The sequence below is a fragment of the Alternaria dauci genome, chromosome 5, assembly GCF_042100115.1.
Source record: "Alternaria dauci strain A2016 chromosome 5, whole genome shotgun sequence".
NCBI lineage: Eukaryota > Fungi > Ascomycota > Dothideomycetes > Pleosporales > Pleosporaceae > Alternaria > Alternaria dauci.
The window spans coordinates 2807944-2825583 of record NC_091276.1 but is presented as its reverse complement, the minus strand read 5'-3'; the positions used below and the strand labels follow the sequence as shown (position 1 = coordinate 2825583).

At 51.3% G+C, this 17640-nt stretch overlaps 5 protein-coding genes across 5 annotated transcripts; 3 read left to right on the top strand and 2 right to left on the bottom strand.

The window, feature by feature from the left end:
- Positions 1–669: 669 nt before the first annotated feature.
- Positions 670–2285, bottom strand: ACET3X_006351 (uncharacterized protein; the record flags this gene model as incomplete). The annotated part of the gene is made up of 4 exons (XM_069452553.1): positions 670–800; positions 864–1389; positions 1447–2023; positions 2068–2285. 4 exons carry the CDS (start codon positions 2283–2285, stop codon positions 670–672), a joined length of 1452 nt encoding a protein of 483 aa, XP_069306711.1.
- Positions 2286–3493: 1208 nt separating this feature from the next.
- On the top strand, positions 3494–6685 carry ACET3X_006350 (uncharacterized protein; the record flags this gene model as incomplete). The annotated part of the gene is made up of 11 exons (XM_069452552.1): positions 3494–3496; positions 3551–3646; positions 3703–3816; positions 3866–3900; positions 3977–4115; positions 4163–4585; positions 4635–4870; positions 4918–5562; positions 5614–6154; positions 6213–6366; positions 6420–6685. 11 exons carry the CDS (start codon positions 3494–3496, stop codon positions 6683–6685), a joined length of 2652 nt encoding a protein of 883 aa, XP_069306710.1.
- Positions 6686–7039: 354 nt separating this feature from the next.
- On the top strand, positions 7040–7651 carry ACET3X_006349 (uncharacterized protein; the record flags this gene model as incomplete). Its single annotated transcript, XM_069452551.1, has 3 exons — positions 7040–7181; positions 7232–7564; positions 7614–7651. 3 exons carry the CDS (start codon positions 7040–7042, stop codon positions 7649–7651), a joined length of 513 nt encoding a protein of 170 aa, XP_069306709.1.
- Positions 7652–8301: 650 nt separating this feature from the next.
- Positions 8302–9300, bottom strand: ACET3X_006348 (uncharacterized protein; the record flags this gene model as incomplete). The annotated part of the gene is made up of 1 exon (XM_069452550.1): positions 8302–9300. One exon carries the CDS (start codon positions 9298–9300, stop codon positions 8302–8304), a length of 999 nt encoding a protein of 332 aa, XP_069306708.1.
- A 3727-nt stretch (positions 9301–13027) lies between these two features.
- Positions 13028–15709, top strand: ACET3X_006347 (uncharacterized protein; the record flags this gene model as incomplete). Its single annotated transcript, XM_069452549.1, has 1 exon — positions 13028–15709. The coding sequence occupies one exon, from the start codon at positions 13028–13030 to the stop codon at positions 15707–15709; it is 2682 nt and encodes an 893-aa protein (XP_069306707.1).
- Positions 15710–17640: the final 1931 nt, after the last annotated feature.

The window sequence follows — 17640 nt, the reverse complement described above, 5'->3', positions numbered from 1 at the left end:
AACTTGAGTGCAGTCGGGTCGTTCTCCAGTCGCTTGTCTGGCACGTCTTGGATGGACGTATCGGATACCCCTACATTTCCTTGAGCTGAGACGCTGCCATCTCTCCGGACCAGGTTACGATCTTTATACTGTCATGTTAGTTAACACTAGCGGGATTATACGTCTCAGTCAATATCGAGAAGGTTTCCAACGTTTCGCATCGAGCATACGCATGATGCTTCGGTATGCCTTGTTATCGTCGCCCCTATCATCACGATTACGCGTCCCTCGATGCTCATCGGTTAGGCACCATGTCTCTTGTCGGGATTGTCAGTTTTGTTCATGCGACAACTCATTTTTTGTTACTTTGGTGTGGGTTGCTTGTAGAGCGAAGAAATGCGAATTCGAGAGGATGGAATGGCTGCAGCTTGGTGTGCGGCGGGCAACAGTCCGAAGCGGATAGCTCGGATGCACTAAGCTACTTCAGTATCGCAATTGGACCAAAAAAGATCTCAAAGAACAAGTGCACGACCTTGACGTGTGTCTCTATTTTCACGACGTCTGTATTCATCTCACGGTTAGGTGTTCTAGAGTGTTCTAGTTCGCGACGCCAAAAGTATCCACAATCGTCGCCCGTGGTCGCCCCGCCATCATCGCGTCATCGATCTGCGCTCAGACCCGTGCCTGCGCTCACGCATCAGACATCCTCTTCTTCTCCTTGACTCTGCGCAGCAACGTCTTCCATCCCAAATAGCCATGTCCGCCCTTCTCCACTCCATCTACCAATCTTGCCTTCGCGTCCCTGTACCATACCCACCAGACTGATTGTTGGCACGCCATGTTAGCATATCAGCTAGAAAGATTTGCGTCGGACTCGCACTTACTGGTCAAGACTACTGCAGTCAAAGGAATAGCGATAACCCACATCAACCAGAAGTCGCGCGACACCGTAAGGTGGTACGGATGGTCATCCTGAAGCTTCATAAACTGGCTACCGAAGATGGAGGCGACCGTGCCGAGCGGCATGAACACAAGCGTCAACCCCGCAATAGTCTTCATACTCTGGTTCTCCGACTGCATCACCTTGCTGTCGCCCTGCGTAACGATGTTGAAAGACATCTCGATGATGTTCGAGAGCCTCGCATTCAGGCTGGCAAGCCGTCGCTGCGTTGATTCGAAGAGGGTCTTTCTGTACTTGAGTGCCTGTCGTGTATGCCTTTGCGGCATCCCTGGGCTTTCGCCTGTCGCTGCCTTGTGATGGTTGTAAAGGTCATCCAGGGTAGCCAAGGCTGCTTCACAATTTTCACGCAAGTATAAAGTATGTTTCGTGAGGATGTGAAGCTCCGTGAAGAAGTCTTTAGGCAATTCTTCAACTGCCTTCCCTGGGTTGCTCGCAATTCCTGAAATTCGCTGACACACTATTAGCACGAATGGTACTGCTACGGTGAGTTGAAGGGCTGAAATTACCGTCTCCAGGGGTCCAAACGTGTCAGCTACGGCCCAGGCCGTCCAATCCAGTATCTTATACATCTCGTCGAACACAATCTCCAGCAATACATACGGATCGTTGAGTAACTCCTCGCACGTGGTTGTCGCTATAAGTTCTCGGATCCTATCATGCAGCGTGCTAGGGGCACCAAAACATACCAGCTCTACCCTGGCTTTGACTGGAGTAGCGGTCAAGGTGTCATCGCTGTCTGATGTTGACGTCCGTACAGGCTTTGGCAATGCCGTTGATGGCTTTCTGATCTTCAGGACAACACCCGGCTTCAACCAAGTGAAATGTGTTCGACTCGGAGGTTGTACAGACTTCCCGCGTCCAGCTACTTCAGAGGGCGCGGTCGCGTTCTCGGCTATAGCAAGCGTATTGCACAAGAGATGGAACCATATGCACATCGAGCCGTCAACGTCTTCTCGTGCTGCGAATGACTGCGAAACAGCGCGCAGGCTCTCATCGACAAAAGCACTTGGAATGCTGCATGTTTCGAATAGTTCAACCAGTCCTTCAGTTGTACCTGGTGCAGGCGTATCTCGGGGTGCAAAGCTAAGACTGTCAGCAACTTCGCTGTAGCTCACAGATATGCTCACATCACACGGACTATCCCCTCGCTTTTCGACTCGAGCTCTTGCACAGACTTGAGGCCAGATTTCTCAAGACCTTGAGCGGAACCTTCGGACCATTCGAACAGGTCCATTTTTATGCCAGCATGTGTCGCATCGTGCTGCCTCGCAGCGAATGTTGAAGCTCTCCTTCCAAATTCATCCAAGGGCTTGCGATCGGCGGTTAGACTTCGATACGAGCTCATGTTTACGTGTGGTCTCTCGGAAAAAGGGTTGCTAGATTGAGCGTGTGAGTAGTTGAGTTATGAAGATGGTTGGGAAGCAGTTCCGCAGTCACAGTACAACGACACTCTAACAATAGCGGCCACTCGCGAGCTTGAAAGCCATCGCTCAAATGGAGCAAGCTTCAAGGCAATTGCCGTGCTCGTCCTCCCTGGTCATCCTAAAGCTGCAAGCCAGCGCCACGAATTTCTGAGATAGTCGTGAACCAAGTCAGGCGGGGTTTTGGGTCAAAATCTCGGACCATGAGACCACAGGCCAGCGGTTCAGTGCTTGGCATTTGCCAGCTCTGTCTGAAAGTGGACACGCAATCTCAGGAGCTGAGAAAAAAGGTCCGAGCGGACCTATCGGGATAAGCCGCCAGCGGCACGCTTAATTGGTGGCGCAAGGCTGAGAATGCCAAGAGGGCAGCTGGCAAACATCAGAGCCCCTCAATGTGGTACTGTACACGAGTATGCGACCTGTGGCATCCTTCCAACGCCAGAACACCAGTCAGTTCACTACGAGAGTGAAGAGTCGCTTTTTAGTCTTGGTTGAGGCCTACTGCATCGCGATAATCATTGGGTTGAGCGTTGGGAATCTCTAGATATACCAGCTTGCACGAAAGCCGACGTCAAAGGTTGCGAAGTTGTAGCGGCCGCTTTTCGCTTCATGCCACAAGGAAGATCATACCCTGCATGCAGCAGGCATACATGTTTCAACGACCGATATGCAATAACCAGGGTAGCCGAAGATGTAAAACTCCTCCAGGCACCCACTGCAGCAGCGCTGCTAATACCAACACACTGCAGATAGCGTTAAAAACCGCCCCCACCGCTATTTTTCGCCGAATGATACTGGATGTCACATGGTAGTGGTCTCGGCCCGTTCTAGTCGTACCTCCGCCTAAGAGTCGGCCTCCAACGCCACAATGCCACAATGGGACGAGTGGAGTGATCCGGCAATACGAACCGACCAATTGAACAAAATCTTTGGGCAGGCTGAACTCGATCGTGCACCCAAAAGCAATTATTCCAGGACGTTGCGCCTTCGAACGGGCGCTACACCGTCGTACTACTTGAGCATTAGTCGGGGCAGGTATCTAAATATGAGGGGCATGATAGACTATCGCCGGTCAAAGGTTAATACAAGAGCAAGCCCAACTCCACCGCCTCCATTTGGCAAAGAGATCTGAATGGTACATAACCTGACGCCCTCTGTAACCCTCATTAGCAATTCTAATACCCATCAGGCTTATCCTTATGATATCTCTGGTAAACACGGCGGCGGCTTTGATCCTAACAGTGACACGTCTGTACAAGTAGTTCCATCTCAGCAATATTATCCGGTGAGCTTGCCACAGACTCTTCTACCTTCCTCTACTAATCTGACGATTCTCATCAGACCCAGTCACATCATTGTGGTGGAGGTGCTTACGACCCAGACAATCCCACAAAACCTGTCGTTCTAGTACAGCAACAACCAGTATCACGACCACAGCCGACATTCGCACCACAGGTATGTATCCCACTCCCGTTTCCTCGTTGTCTAACTAATAGAGGCAAAGGCACAAGCTGCGAATTACTACCCGCCTTATCAGCAGTATCAGCAACCTCCGCCGCAACTCCCAAGCAACCAGCCGGGATTCATCACTCAGCTGTGTGCTTGTTTGAAGTAGACTCACCAACATCGTCATCACAATGGTCGCAAATGACGCCCAAGCTTCGGTTCGCGAGATCGCGCCCTATGAACAGGCTATTCAGCACCAAGGCGACAACGGAAACAACGAAAAACATCCAAGCGTCGCTTCCGTACCGGTTCGTTGATTTATTCACTCGATTCGTCATCAGCTAATGTGAGGTAGCGCAACGGCCCGATGCAGCTCAAGGGATACGCATATATTTTATCCCCTTTCACCACTGTGAAATGGGGATATCCGAACTTCTATCGCAAGCCAGGCCTTGGGTATCAGAAGCTTGGCCAACATCGTCATCGCGACATCTTTGATCGCGAATGGACAGGCGACTATGACGACCGATACATCTCATCTTGGGATGGCAAGGTTTCCAAGCTCGTTGTACAAGCGGTCGACGACATCTACGAGAACAACTTGGGATCTACGTACAGGAGGACGTTCATCCGCAATGTCGCACCAGTGTATATGCGACTGGCAAATTGGCCCTTCAATCACATTGACTTTGCGCAGCACGATGGAAAGATCCCTAGCGAAGACTATCCTATGCTTTGCCTCAAATGGTTCGTCGCGTCGTGCATCATCACGATGTTTGTAAGTTCACGCCCTTCTTAGGGCAGATATATGGCTGACAGTAGTGCAGATTTCCAGTCCCAGTCCCGCTGAGATCGCTTCACGCAACGGAGGCAACTACGACTGTGTGCCGTATCAGTACTTTGGATATCCTAAAGTCGCCAGAAACGCGATTGAAATGCACAAACCTAAAGGTCTTCCGTCGAGCGAGGCAAACCCTGTCGCTGAACGCGTCTTGCGTCCCAGATACCTCTGCTTTCTGCGCGAGCAAGGTAGGCCAGCGAAGATCACGAACGTCGAAGAGTGGTAAGTTGGCTCGGCACATGTCACTCATGCACCTCTGACATCTCCAGGCTGGCCCAACAAAGTGGTCACTCTCTCTCATACGTCTTCATCGCATACACTGCCGAACAGTTCAACACGCCCGACGACTTCAGGGTGCTCCATGAAATCGCCGATGCCGCGGCGCGCAACGCGGGAGTCATTGCATACTGGGTTGGGTGTTCTTGCATGCCCGACAACCAACTCGAGGAGGATGTGTATCGCATCTGCGACGTCATCCGAGGCGCGCAATCCCTTGTCATTGCAGTCGCACCTCCGGCAAACAACAGATACGAGATCAACACACCCGACCTTATGCTTCAGCAATGGGGTAGCCGGGTCTGGACGTTTCCGGAAGTGCTGTTAGCTCCTGCTGGTGAGAGCATCAAGGTCTATGTGCGTGATAGCGACCTATTCCGGCCAATTCTGGTCGCAAAGAATCAGTTCGCCGCTCAAGTCTGGCGGGACGACGCCCATGTTGCTCGACAGCTTATCGACCACTACGAAGGAAACTTGATTTTGAGCCAGCTCGAGCTCGTCACGCTTGCTCTCGAGTGCCTGCACAAGCGCCAGACTGGACAGTACCTTCCCGGAGATCATAGTTACGCTCTGATGGGCTTGCTTCGCGTCAGGCCACAGATTGATCGCACCGACTCTGCGTTCCAAGCATTTGCTCGGTATGTAACAAAGCAAGTGCCTTTACATGTCGTATCACTAATTTCTTGTAGTCTCTCCCTCGCAAACGGCAGTGATCAGCTCCTCGAGCGCCTGGTATGCATGTTGCCAAAGACGCCGGATCAACCTTGGCATTCGATGGATGATGCCTACAATGCCAAACTCTGGGACATACTGCCTCAAGATGTCGGCATCGCCGGTGTTGGCGAAGACGACAGTATCATTCTTGACGGTTGCCGTGCCGCAAATGTACGGTGGAAGGCGTTCACACCAGTCGCCCACACTCGGCGTGACTCGTGGAAGCGTATCTTCGCGAAGATGATGTTGCGTACCAGTGGTATCGTGTTCCTTGCGGCCATTGTATTCCTCGCTATCCCTACGCTCCTCGGTGTCCCTGCATTGCACACCATCGGCGTCATCTTGCTCATCTACGCATTGGTAATCATGGGCCTATCGCCATGGTTGCTTCGCTTACTCTATCTTGGCAAGTTTTGGGAGCAACAATGTTGGTTTTTCGGCTTTGAGGGCTACATGGACCTGGATACGATTGAGAGCCAAATCTTTGGTGGTAGGCTTGGGCGCATGAAGTGGACCGTATGTGTGCTCTCATCCCATTCATAACGTCATGCTAATCTTGTTCTCGCGCATATAGGCAGCGGCTAGTCCACTTTCCAGGCACGAGCGCAACATCCACGGCGAATGTATTCCTGTCGATCCAACATCCGACCCCGCTGTTGCAGCTCTTGTACAAAAAGCGAAGTCAGCTGGACCAGGAGACCAACGCCTCTTCACGCTCGTGGATACAGGTACGTGCTAGCAATAACGCGAGCCACGAGACTAGAGTACTAACTCGCCATAGGCAACATGACTGCGACGCTCTTCCTTGCCGAACGACCACCCGTGTGTTTTCTCATGGCCGGCTCTGAGGGTGGTATGAAACGCATCATCGGTTGTTCATACGACTGGACCACGGCGACGATGTACCGAGAAACTGTACTGCGAATTGGTACAGAGTTCGAGGACAAGATGTCGCGTGTTGGACGTGTCAAGATCGGCTTCAAGCGCAAGCAGCATCCCTTCGGGCCGTTGGAGCAAGTCGGTGAACCGGAAGGCAGGCAGATGTAGTGAAGGTAGTTCTGGAGTGCTTTATGATGTTATGCTTTGCTATCGCGTGGCAGGTTAATTGCGCATGAACCTCTACTGCGTTTTTAATGGCGAATCGGGAGTATTGGAAGCCTTGCCCCTTTCTCTCGCACCATCATTTTTGTAGGGAAAGCCGCTAGTGCAGATCGGGCGAGCCGAGTCATCTTAGTGCTAAGTCTGTGACGACGAAAGGGCCGAATGTAGCGCGAGGCCAATACAATATCTCTTGCTCATCACATGTACAATCCATCGAACACTTCGGCTTGCCTTTATCAATATCAACAAGAGACAACGTCGCTGACCCATCGGTTCACGTGTATTCGTGACTAATTGACTATGCATCACTTTATCGCCCCACTCTTCCTGGTCTCAGCTGAGGACCAAGCGAACGAGGCCGACCGGCAGCTCGACAACATCGAAGCCCTGGCGAACAAGCAGCGCAGAAAAGTCCAGAATCGTAAGAACCAAAGACTGCATCGTGAGTTTGGTCGTAGCACCCTGCCCTTGGCTGAGCTTATCTTCAAAAAGGACTACGAAAGAAGGGACCCAACGCAGCTTCTGCCCAAACCTCACGCCCATTCCAAGTCGAGCGATGGCGCCTGGACGAAGTCGATGGCTTAGTAATCGACGCCGGGGATTCCATTACCAAGGATGCGAAGAATGTTACTTCGATTGCTATATGTGCAAGCACTGTGGGACTCCGGCAGTCACCTCCACGCGTTTCGACCCTAGCTCCGACCACGCTAAATCCTCCGCCCATGGTCTTCCCTCTTTCCACCGACCATCTCCTCCATCTAGTCCAATACAATGTTTTTCGAGCTTTCGTTTCCAACAAACAAGCCCTGAATGTGCTTCTCAAAGGTTGGCCATACGGTAAACCTTCTACGACATGCCCGGTTTGTCCCATCAGCTTTTCCTACACCGACGACACCAACATCTACCCTCTGAACCCTAACATACCTCCGTCGCTCTTTCCAACCCGCCTACAGCAAGAGCGTGGGAATTCCTCCTGGATCAATCTCTTCCCGTTTCCTTCGCTGCGCGACAATCTTATTAGGCACGAGGCACGACTTGATCACTGGGATCTATTAGGAGATCTCATTGGCGAGCTTATGGGAACTATACCTACCCGAGAGCGGCGAGGCACGCCTGTCGCTATTACTTTGTCGAATCCAAAGAGTGTGTCGGAACCGTCCATCACAACAGTAGGAGACGATGATGAAGGGGTCACAGCGGGCCGCAGGGGACTCATAGTGTGGGGAGAGCCTCACAATATACGAAACTGGGAGGCTACGCCTGGGTTTCTGACCAAGTGGTCTTGGGCGGTTCAAGGGTGCGAAGACCTGCTTGCATCTACCAACTGTTGGAGGCTGGCCAGAGGGGAAGAACCTTTGAGTCTTTAGCGTTGGAAGACTCGTCCTTGAATCAGGGACATCTCCACACGGTATGAGTGAAACCGCTCGTGGAGTACGATATATGGTATTGTGAAGCCACGATAAGGATAGTAGTTGCATCACGAGCTGCTGTAAGAAGATCTTTTATTGCTATGCTACTAAGACCCTGAAAGCACAATTGAATACATTGTTGCTCCCTAATATCTACTCATCTTCCGGCAGTCCTACAATCTTGAGCGAGTCCTTCCACAGTCTCTGCGCCTTCTCTACATCATAGGCCCACGGGGCGTAGCCTTTCGAGGTGTACTTGTCATCGCCCTCCTTGTATGGTTCCGCCTCTGCGCAGTCGTGCAAGTACTTGCCACCCTTGTTCTTCCAAGTGTCGGAGACGGCCGCCCATACCGTTGTCGCAGCACCCTGGTCTGGGTTCTTCATCGTAGGATATAAGTGCTCCTGACCCTTGAATGCATCCGCAGGCATATGCTGCGTAAGTGCGGTCATGACAATGCCGGGATGAACGCTCGTAGCGTGGAGGTGGCGCTCGCCATGTCGGCGCTCGATCTCATTGGCTAGGTAGATGTTTGCTGTCTTGGACTGGCCATAGGCCAAGGAAGGATCATAGCCGCCTTTCTGGAAGTTGTAGTTGTCGGAGTCGTTGATGCCGCAGACATTGTGTGCTGAAGAGGAGAGGCTGACAACGCGGGATGGGAGGCTGGGCGAGGCGGCTGCTAGTAAGGCAGGCTCTAGGAGCTTGTACAAGAGAAAATGCGACAGGTGGTTCGTGCCGAATTGTAGTTCGTGTCCATCAGCTGTTAGGCGCAGATCCGGTATAGCCATAATTCCAGCATTGTTGACAAGGAGATGAATCTTTGAAGTCTTGCTAAGAATCGTCTCTGCGGCGGCCCGGACAGAGGACAACTTCTCTTGATCCATCTCGACAATTGTCATGCATGAAGGGTCGAAGATACCAGCAAGGGCAGACTGGGCCTTGGCTGTGTTTCGAGCTGTGAGGAAGAGGGTCGCGCCAGTAGCTGCGAGGGCACGAGCGGTTTCAATACCGATGCCGGAAGATGTACCAGTAATGACAACGACCTCTCCTTTGAGAGTATTCTCAGCCTTATCGTCCTTGATAATTTGCATAGCTGTTGGACGCGCATCGCCTGGGCCGTTCGGCGAAGCGTAAACCTGGGCGTAACGAGACATTGTTTCAACGAGAATGAATTTGGTTGAAGAAGGCTAAGGGTTGCTTGCGTGTGCTGAGTTGGCGAATTCTTGAGTGATGGTGATCTGGAGTGACAAAAAGATATTCCACGGACAGGCTGGCCACATATATAGTCGGGGCTCTTGACAAGTTCGCACGCCGCCAGATTGCCGCGGAGTCCGCACTAACAAATCAGCGCTTTCCCGGGCAAGACAAGACGAATGGTTCCACCGCAGCTCCATGTAGGTCATGTAGGCCGTGTCAGAATTCATGCGCTATACGCTCAAGATATCACTCGGAGTGAGGCTCGCTACCTGAACGTGTTTGGATACGTGGACACCGAACTGCGAGCTAGGCTAAAGAGAGCGACAATGTCATCCGGTGGAGCCAAAGCTAGACCGCGAGTATGGCCGGCGAGGCACCGGGGCTGAGACGCGCTAGGTAAGAACGGGAGAAAATGTCATCCCCGCTAGTAGTAGATCTTCCAAGGACTCCGCTTTACCTAACGTTAGGCGAAAATTTCTTGTTGGTAAAGCATCATGCCAAGAACGGTGTTAAGTGTAGGAGATACCATCTAACGCCGTAAAGCAGAATCGTCGAATGGGTGAATATGGTATATTTATAGGACGTATCAGCAAGGAGTAATCACAACCCAATGTGCAAACATTGTCTCGACTTTCTAGCCAACAGCATTGTCAACAAAACCTTTGATACTCAACAATATATTTGCAATCTCAACATGGCTTCAGTTCCATCTGCAACACCTCTCCGAGAGCGAATCGAGATCACAGCTCGTGCCTTCTTGTTGGCATTCGAAGAAGGCGCAGCTCATGGCGACGCATCGATCATTAATCGCGACGTTACATTTGACTGCACACGTCATTTACTCCCGGCGACTGTACCCAAAGCTTTTGAGCTTGCGGCGGACGCTTTCTTCGACACGACCACTTTTCAAGGCCTCTTTGAAAACGATATCAGGATATTGAACTTCAAGGATAACATCATGTCGAACTTGGTCATCGATGTGGAGGCGCGCCGGGCCGCTTTTACATCCAAAGCCGATGTGTATGTGAGGAGCAGTGGAGAGACGTACTCTTCTGAAGCTGCTTGGTTTTTGTACTTTAATGAGGATGGGTCCAAAGTGAAGAAGGTCATTGAGTTCGGCGAAAAAGATGCGTTATTGAAGATGGCAAGCGATGTGGCCGCTGCAAAAAGAACATAAAATTGGCTTTGCTAGATGCTGAGTTTTTAGGAAAAGCAAAACAAAATCTTGATTTAGCAGGCAACTGCTTCAAAACTGTAGCCGTGTGGGGTTATGTGACGTCGCGATCGTTTTGTGGGACCCAGATATCGAACCGCGACGCGATTGTTGTAAATTCTTGTCATATGTTAGCTATACTCGTTGGGACTTTTAACGAGCAAGTCAAAAAAGGCGAGAGGTGTAATTAGTAGAGCAGCAATCAAAGGGGGACGGATTTTGAACCGCCAGTGCTCGGGTTCGCGAATCGAAAGACGTGACTGGCTATGCCTGTGACTGAACTCACGAGTATGCGACGTGATTGCGAGTCCCCCCACAGTGAACACGAAAGACATTTCCACCAGTGTATCTAGAGTGCCAAGCTGCCAGCTGGTCATCCACCACATCTGCATCATGGTTGCGTCTATTGTCCTCAAGTGCTAACGACCGGAACGAAAAAGTAAAACTGGTCTTCGGTGACCAGCGGTTGGTTGTACATGTGTGCAGTTGGTAGGGTTGCGTGCTTGAAGTGGCTGCATCGTAAAGGCGACCAAGTACCCACATGTCGCACAGTGACATGCAGAATGCATCCGACCCTGACGTGCATGCGAAAAACGACCCCATTGTCTGCTTGCAGATGAGATCGATATCTGACATCGCGCGTCAAGGCACTGATTGGAAAGATCGCAACGCGTGCGAGGTACCTTGTCGCATTGCACCAATTGAAGGACTGAACTCGGTATGCGAGATCAAGGACATTGAAAGCGACAAAGGAGACGAAGGACTGCGAGGTGCAGGCTCGAAGCAAAACTGGACCGGGGTGTGGAACCACTCCTACGAACCGTACGCGGCCTGTCTGCCTGGGCGATCAGAACGCGATCGGGCTCGAACTTGACACTCGTGAACTGCGCATCAATCGTGAGCAACTTAGTTGCATGTTACCACCTCTTTAGTTGATCATGTCTTATAGTTATGGCATGACTGCTCGATGCCAGTGTCAAACGGCATCGAAGTGGAACCGAACGATGTGGATGCGTGGGTTCCCGCACTCCGCCCTATCCCTTTGAAAGCCGTGTTACGTGCATAACCGGGAACTAGACGGAATGACTGACATGAAACCGTGCTTTAGCTTACCTATAGTGTTTATTGTAGGATGGCGGTGTGCGCATGGAGTGCGGACTGTGTGGTTCGATCGAATCACCGTTGTGGCAAGGTGGAATCTAGACAACTGGCCTGGGTATATTGAACGGTGAAGTCGTATAGCTTTGTAGGAACATCTCGGTCCGGAGGAAGGGTGTTGAGTAGGCGGCTCGCTGTCTTGCTGCAGCAGAGCTAGCCATGCAGCTGCTGAACGGGGCTATAATATTCGTTCGGCAGAGCTAGAGAGAGGTACGCCTTTAAGTTTCTTGCTGCGCCATGAACAGGCACACTCCGAATTTTCGGCAACAGGTACTAGACGTAGGATATCAGGTTGTGTACAGAAGGTGAGGCTGTATAAAGGCCCATCGCAACTACGCGTTATGGCGAGCCATGTCGGCTAGTGACTGGGTATCTGACAGGCGATAATACCCGAGTTGATGGAAAGACTTGCGTGGAGCCGGACGCCCGGCATACTCTTCTTTCTTGTTGGTGGTCAAATGAGCCATGAACGGTAAAGAAGCCGACATGCAGGGTGGTGTGGTTGCCAGCCACCAAAACCAAGAATTTATGTAACAGCATCCTCAAGCCCGGGTGGCTTAGTGAAGCGACTGAAAACCTTCTGCTGGTAGTAGGTGCATTACCACCTGAGGGTACGACTCGCAATATCGATCAGTATTGCAGATCACAGGGTAGACAATAGTGGAATTTGAAGGCAACTATACTTCCCTTGTTACCGAGGGTTCATGGTGACAAGTGGAGTGAACACATTTCCTCTATATCCCCCGGTTCCACCCGCCGGGCCGAGCCCTGCGTTAGACTTCGGTAAGCTGCAGCAAGCTAAGGCAGCCTCGCTAGCCTTTGCGGGTACCCCTCCATACGAACTGAACACCATTTCAGAAAAAGCCCATTTCCTGGATATAGTTAAGCGCTCGCTGTCGTCGCCAGAAAAAGAAGGGTTAGTCACTAGGTGTTGGTGACTTATCCACACACACACTCTTGTGTGGGGGAGGTAGACCCGCACTACTAGTGATTGTATACAACGCCAGACGGCGTTACCTGGAACGACTTGAATGATGCCTTCGATATCTTTGTTTTTGGTCGTGTGTTCTGCCTCTCACACTAAGTTCGAGATGCATAGTGAGTTGCAAAGACGTACAGCTTCGCTTAGATGCGAGGAAAGTTCTGTTCACACAGCCAGGGCGGTGTGTGTGTGGTGGATCTCTCAATCTTCCTGATATACTATATAGGCCGATTGAGCATATCTCAAAAGGTTCTATAATCTTGTCCTGGCTAGAGAACCTCGCCTATATCTCTTTTCAAAAACTCTCGAGCACCAGGTACTCACGGCACTCATGATGAAGTTTCTTCTCACTGTTAGACTTCGCTCCCTCTTTTCTGGCAAGGACCAGCTCAGTTACGCCGTCTTCAAAGACGCCAGCTCTGATCTTTCCATTCCGTTGACCAGTCGAGAGACAGTCGACGTTTGGATATGCAATGGCGATGAAGTGACCAGTGACCTTATGGACAGCTGGCTCGCCCAAGCTTGTCATATACCCAAGTCGATGCTAGTGCGAGATGCCACTAGCATCCCTCGCCTACAGGAATATGCCAATGGCCGTGTGGCTCAAATTGCCAAGTTTTCCGAGCAAGATCCCAACGCCTCGACAAAGGAGTGGGAGATATCGGTCCTTCGAGATGCAGAGATGCTTTATGCCCGAGCGCGCGCCAATACCGGAGATCTTCGAGCCAATATCAACAGAACGAATTTCCATGCCAAGAAGAACACTGTCCTACTCGTTGGCGCGGGCATCATGAACCTGATGACCGCGCAGCTCCTGGCTATGCGTGGCTACCGGGTGCGAGTCGTGGACCAGGGACCGGATCCTCGCCTTTGCCAACTCAAGGACTGGACTCGCCTAGGCGTTACAAGCGGCGGCCACAATGCTCGCATGTTCACCAACACTGAAGCCGACAACTACAATGAGCAGGGCAGCGACATTTACCAGGACATGCAGCCGATATTCCGGAAGAGTGTCCGCGATGGTGGGTGGAGTGTGAAGTTGCCCAAGGACTTTTCCAGCAAAGAACAAGTTTGGGTTGACGCTTTTGAACGCATTCCGAGTTGGATGGCAGAGACCTTCAAGAAAAATATTCACGAGGTGAACTGTGAGTCCGGAAAGATCTGGAAAGAACTCATGGATACCAGTCCTGATCTGTTCGATGATGTCGGTTTCCACAAGGACATCATACGCATGTATGTGGAGCCAGTCGCCTTGGAGTCATCCATCAAACTCAACGGTAGGCTTGGTGCGCTGCTCCAAGTCCCTTCTCCTGAAGATTTCCTGGGAAGATACCCTGGCTTTCGCATCGCAGCCGAATCAGATCATCTTGCAGGAGCCATCATCGTGGACGGATTCACAGTGAACATCCACCTATTCATGGCAAAGTTGATGCACCACATCGCTGACCTGGGTGTGACGTTCGAATGGAACTGCGAAGTTCAGAGCATCCAGCGCAATCCTCAAGGCGAGGTGACCATGCTGAAGTCAGGGAAGGGAGATTTGGAAGCTGACCACTTCGTGATAAGTCCTGGCACAACAAAGAACGATCTCTTGGACGGAACGATCTCGGAGAACTTGGTCCATGGCGTGCTGGGAATATGGTTGCAAATCCCCAACCTTCACCCGAAGATGCAGAATTCCATCAAGATTCACCGACGTGGCCACAAGGTAGAAGACATCAACATCACCGTAGCTAGTGACCCTGAAACCGGCGAAGACATCCTCATCTTTGGAGGTGGTTACGGGTACGTCGGCCTAGATCGCCCAGCACCGAACTCGCCAGAAATGGACGCTCTTTACGCCGAGCTGGAGGAAGTTGCACGTATCTACTTTCCACAGAACTATGCCGCGGCGAGGAATCGTGGCCCGATGGCCATGTACCCAGGTGGACACCGTAAGTTCTGCGTGCGTCCTTTCACACCTACAGGCCTCGGGCTTTTCGAAAGAATTTCCACCGCTGCTGGCGGCCAGCTTATCATTACTGGAGGCAACAACACGGGAGGCTTCGCACAGGCACCCGCTGTGGCGCATGCAGTGTTGCGATCATTGCTGGGCGAGGAAGATCCTATTCATGTACTTTTCCATCCTGATCGCGGCAAATTACGTCCCGCTGAGACCACGAAGTTTCAGGCTCCATGCAACAGTTTGCAACTCCAGAATAGTTCAGGTGCCAAGACCCGGCAGCCATTGAAACTGCTCCTTCTCTGTTCGGATGGCCCCCAACATCGTTACCTTCGCTATCGTCTGGAGCAGGCATTTCCCGGCTACCATTGCATTCAGGAGACAAGCTATGGACAATTCCACCAGCTTGTGAAGAAGCGCCGCTTCGTTGATGCGTTCTGGCAGAAGTATCACGGGCTTCGCCGCCAAATCTTCGGTCATGATCGCCAGCGCAAAGCCTACTTCGATCGTCTTATACCGCGAGATCATGTCTTGGCTGAACCGAACCTCGTCGTTGAGAGTGTCAACTCTCGTGGCGTATGGAACGCAGTGGAAGAGTGGAAGCCCGAGCTGACCATTGTCTCCGGGACAAAATACATCGGCAAAAAACTGACTGCGCGTGCGGGACTGATGATCAATATGCACACGGGCCATCTTCCTGAATACAAAGGAAACCACTGCATCTTCTTCGCACTGTATGATGGCGCAGTTGATAAGATCGCATCAACGCTGCATCAGCTGACGTCGAGTTTGGACGGAGGTGACGTCCTGGAGAAGGTCTTTCCGCCAATTTTGCCCGGCGATAACGAGGAAACGCTGTACACTAGGTGCCTGGAGATGTCGATAGACCGCTGCATAGACCACGTCGGGCGCTTTTCACAAGGAGAGCAGCTGAGTTTCGTTCCACAAAAGGCGGAAGGGAGGACGTTTCGACATCGGGACCGTACGCCGATAAAGGAGTTATGGCTGTGGTGGAAGTTGAAGGTGAACGGCTTACTGACTGGCATGGCTAGGTCGAAGTTGCCTATCTGAGAATCTGATGGGTGACACATGTTGGACTTCGAATGGTCCCAGAGCCAAGCGTTGGGGCCCTGTCTGGTGGATGTTTTGAAAATATGACGGGATGGTGATAAGGTGATAGACCAAAGACATCGGTAGAGAAAGCTAGCACTTCACGACTCATTTTGTTGAATCAGATCATTGATCCAGCCCAACTTTTGTTCAAAGATGGGCGATGAGAACAAGACCGTTACTTGCGGCGCCATGGTCGGCGGACTCGATTAGCCAAAGGTGGATGAGCGTTGGACGTGAAGTGGTGAGATGGGGAAGCTTGAAGTTTTGATTTTTCTCGGAACATTCCGATGCACGAGCCATGTCGGCAACTCATTTCCGTCGACATCGTCTTCCCTCATGGCTGCTCCCTTATCTGCACTCCCACAGCTCTTGATTTCCTCCCTAGCAGCACCCACACCTTGGTGAGACCTATTGGACTGCCACCCGAGTTTCTAAAGTCACAACAATCAAATGGTCTGTGGCAAGGGCGATAGTAAGAGTGGAACCTCCCGATATAGGCTAGCGCTGGTTTTGTCGCAATGTCGGCTCGAAAATCTCTTGATACCTGTTATCCTGCTTCAAAGACGCGTAATCTAGCTCCGTTCACAACCAGCGCCATCCACGTACTCTCAGCGACTTTGCAACGTCTTTCTCAGACGCATAGCGGGACCCTCCCTAGCCGGCCGGGCTATGACGGCTGATTACTGGTATGGAACTATAGACGGCGATCATCCGTCTATTATAGGTTAGGTACGTTCCATCAACTCGCAGTACCTTCACACTTACCTGCAACGGGGCATGGTCATCGGCCGACATCCAGATCTGATGTTCGACCCTGTGGACGTGCGTAGCAAGCAAAATAGGCCAAATCTGATGCAGATTGGACCACTATCCAACCGTCTCAACACTCCTGGACATCCGTTAGCGGTCGCCAGAATTTGTTCAGGAGCATACTTGTGTAAGTTGCAGGCGAAAAGTTCTCCTGTCCACAATCGTTCGATCGATACCTTATGGATCCCGATCTGTTCAACGCAACCTTCGCCGTTCTTGCTCAAACAACGAAAGATCGATGTACTATTTTTTAGAAGACACGTTTTGGATAACAAAATAAATGGGCAAAGCAACGAAAATCGTGCGAATAGAGATTTCCGTGGCTTGTCGTGGTGAACTCTGTCACCCCAGTCGTTCGTCACTTCCTTGCAACAGGATTGAACCTGGCGATGGACGATTCATTACCTACGACATGGACCAATCGGTATATGTGAACACCACAGCAGGGCACATACTTGCATTTTTCGGATCGTACCGGCGTACTTTCCCGTCATGAGGTACAGTTTAGCGACCCTGATAGCATAGCGTGTATTAATACTCCCAAGAAAAGCTTGTCGACTCGCGTCAGAGCTTGAGATATCACAAGAGTGCGAACACGGTATTTGTACAAATGGAATGCTAGCCGAGTATACGCAATCCACCTTGGCAACCCCTATCGTCGATCGTCACTGAGTAATCCACAAGGCGTCGCGATGAACTCGTCTTGAGCACGCATCGCTACCCGGCGCTTTGTTCATATCTGTAAACCTTCGATAGTAAAGTATATGACTATGTTACAGAAATACTATAGCGAACAACAACATAAGATCTTTTTGGCATTGCAAATATGCACCAGCTGGAGGGACACAGACCCCAGCCACGATCTCGTATCCCGACCAGGTAGTTTACCCGAATGCTCCAGACATCAGCACTAACGGAACACGAGCCAAATATCGACGAAATTATACCGTTGTCTACAACGGTGTAAAATGGTCCAGGTTCAGGGGCTCCTCGAGGCGGTCTGCTCTCATGACGTATGACTGCCGTCCTGGTGCGAACAACTACTACACGGTACACGGTAGATAGTTGCTGAGTTAAAA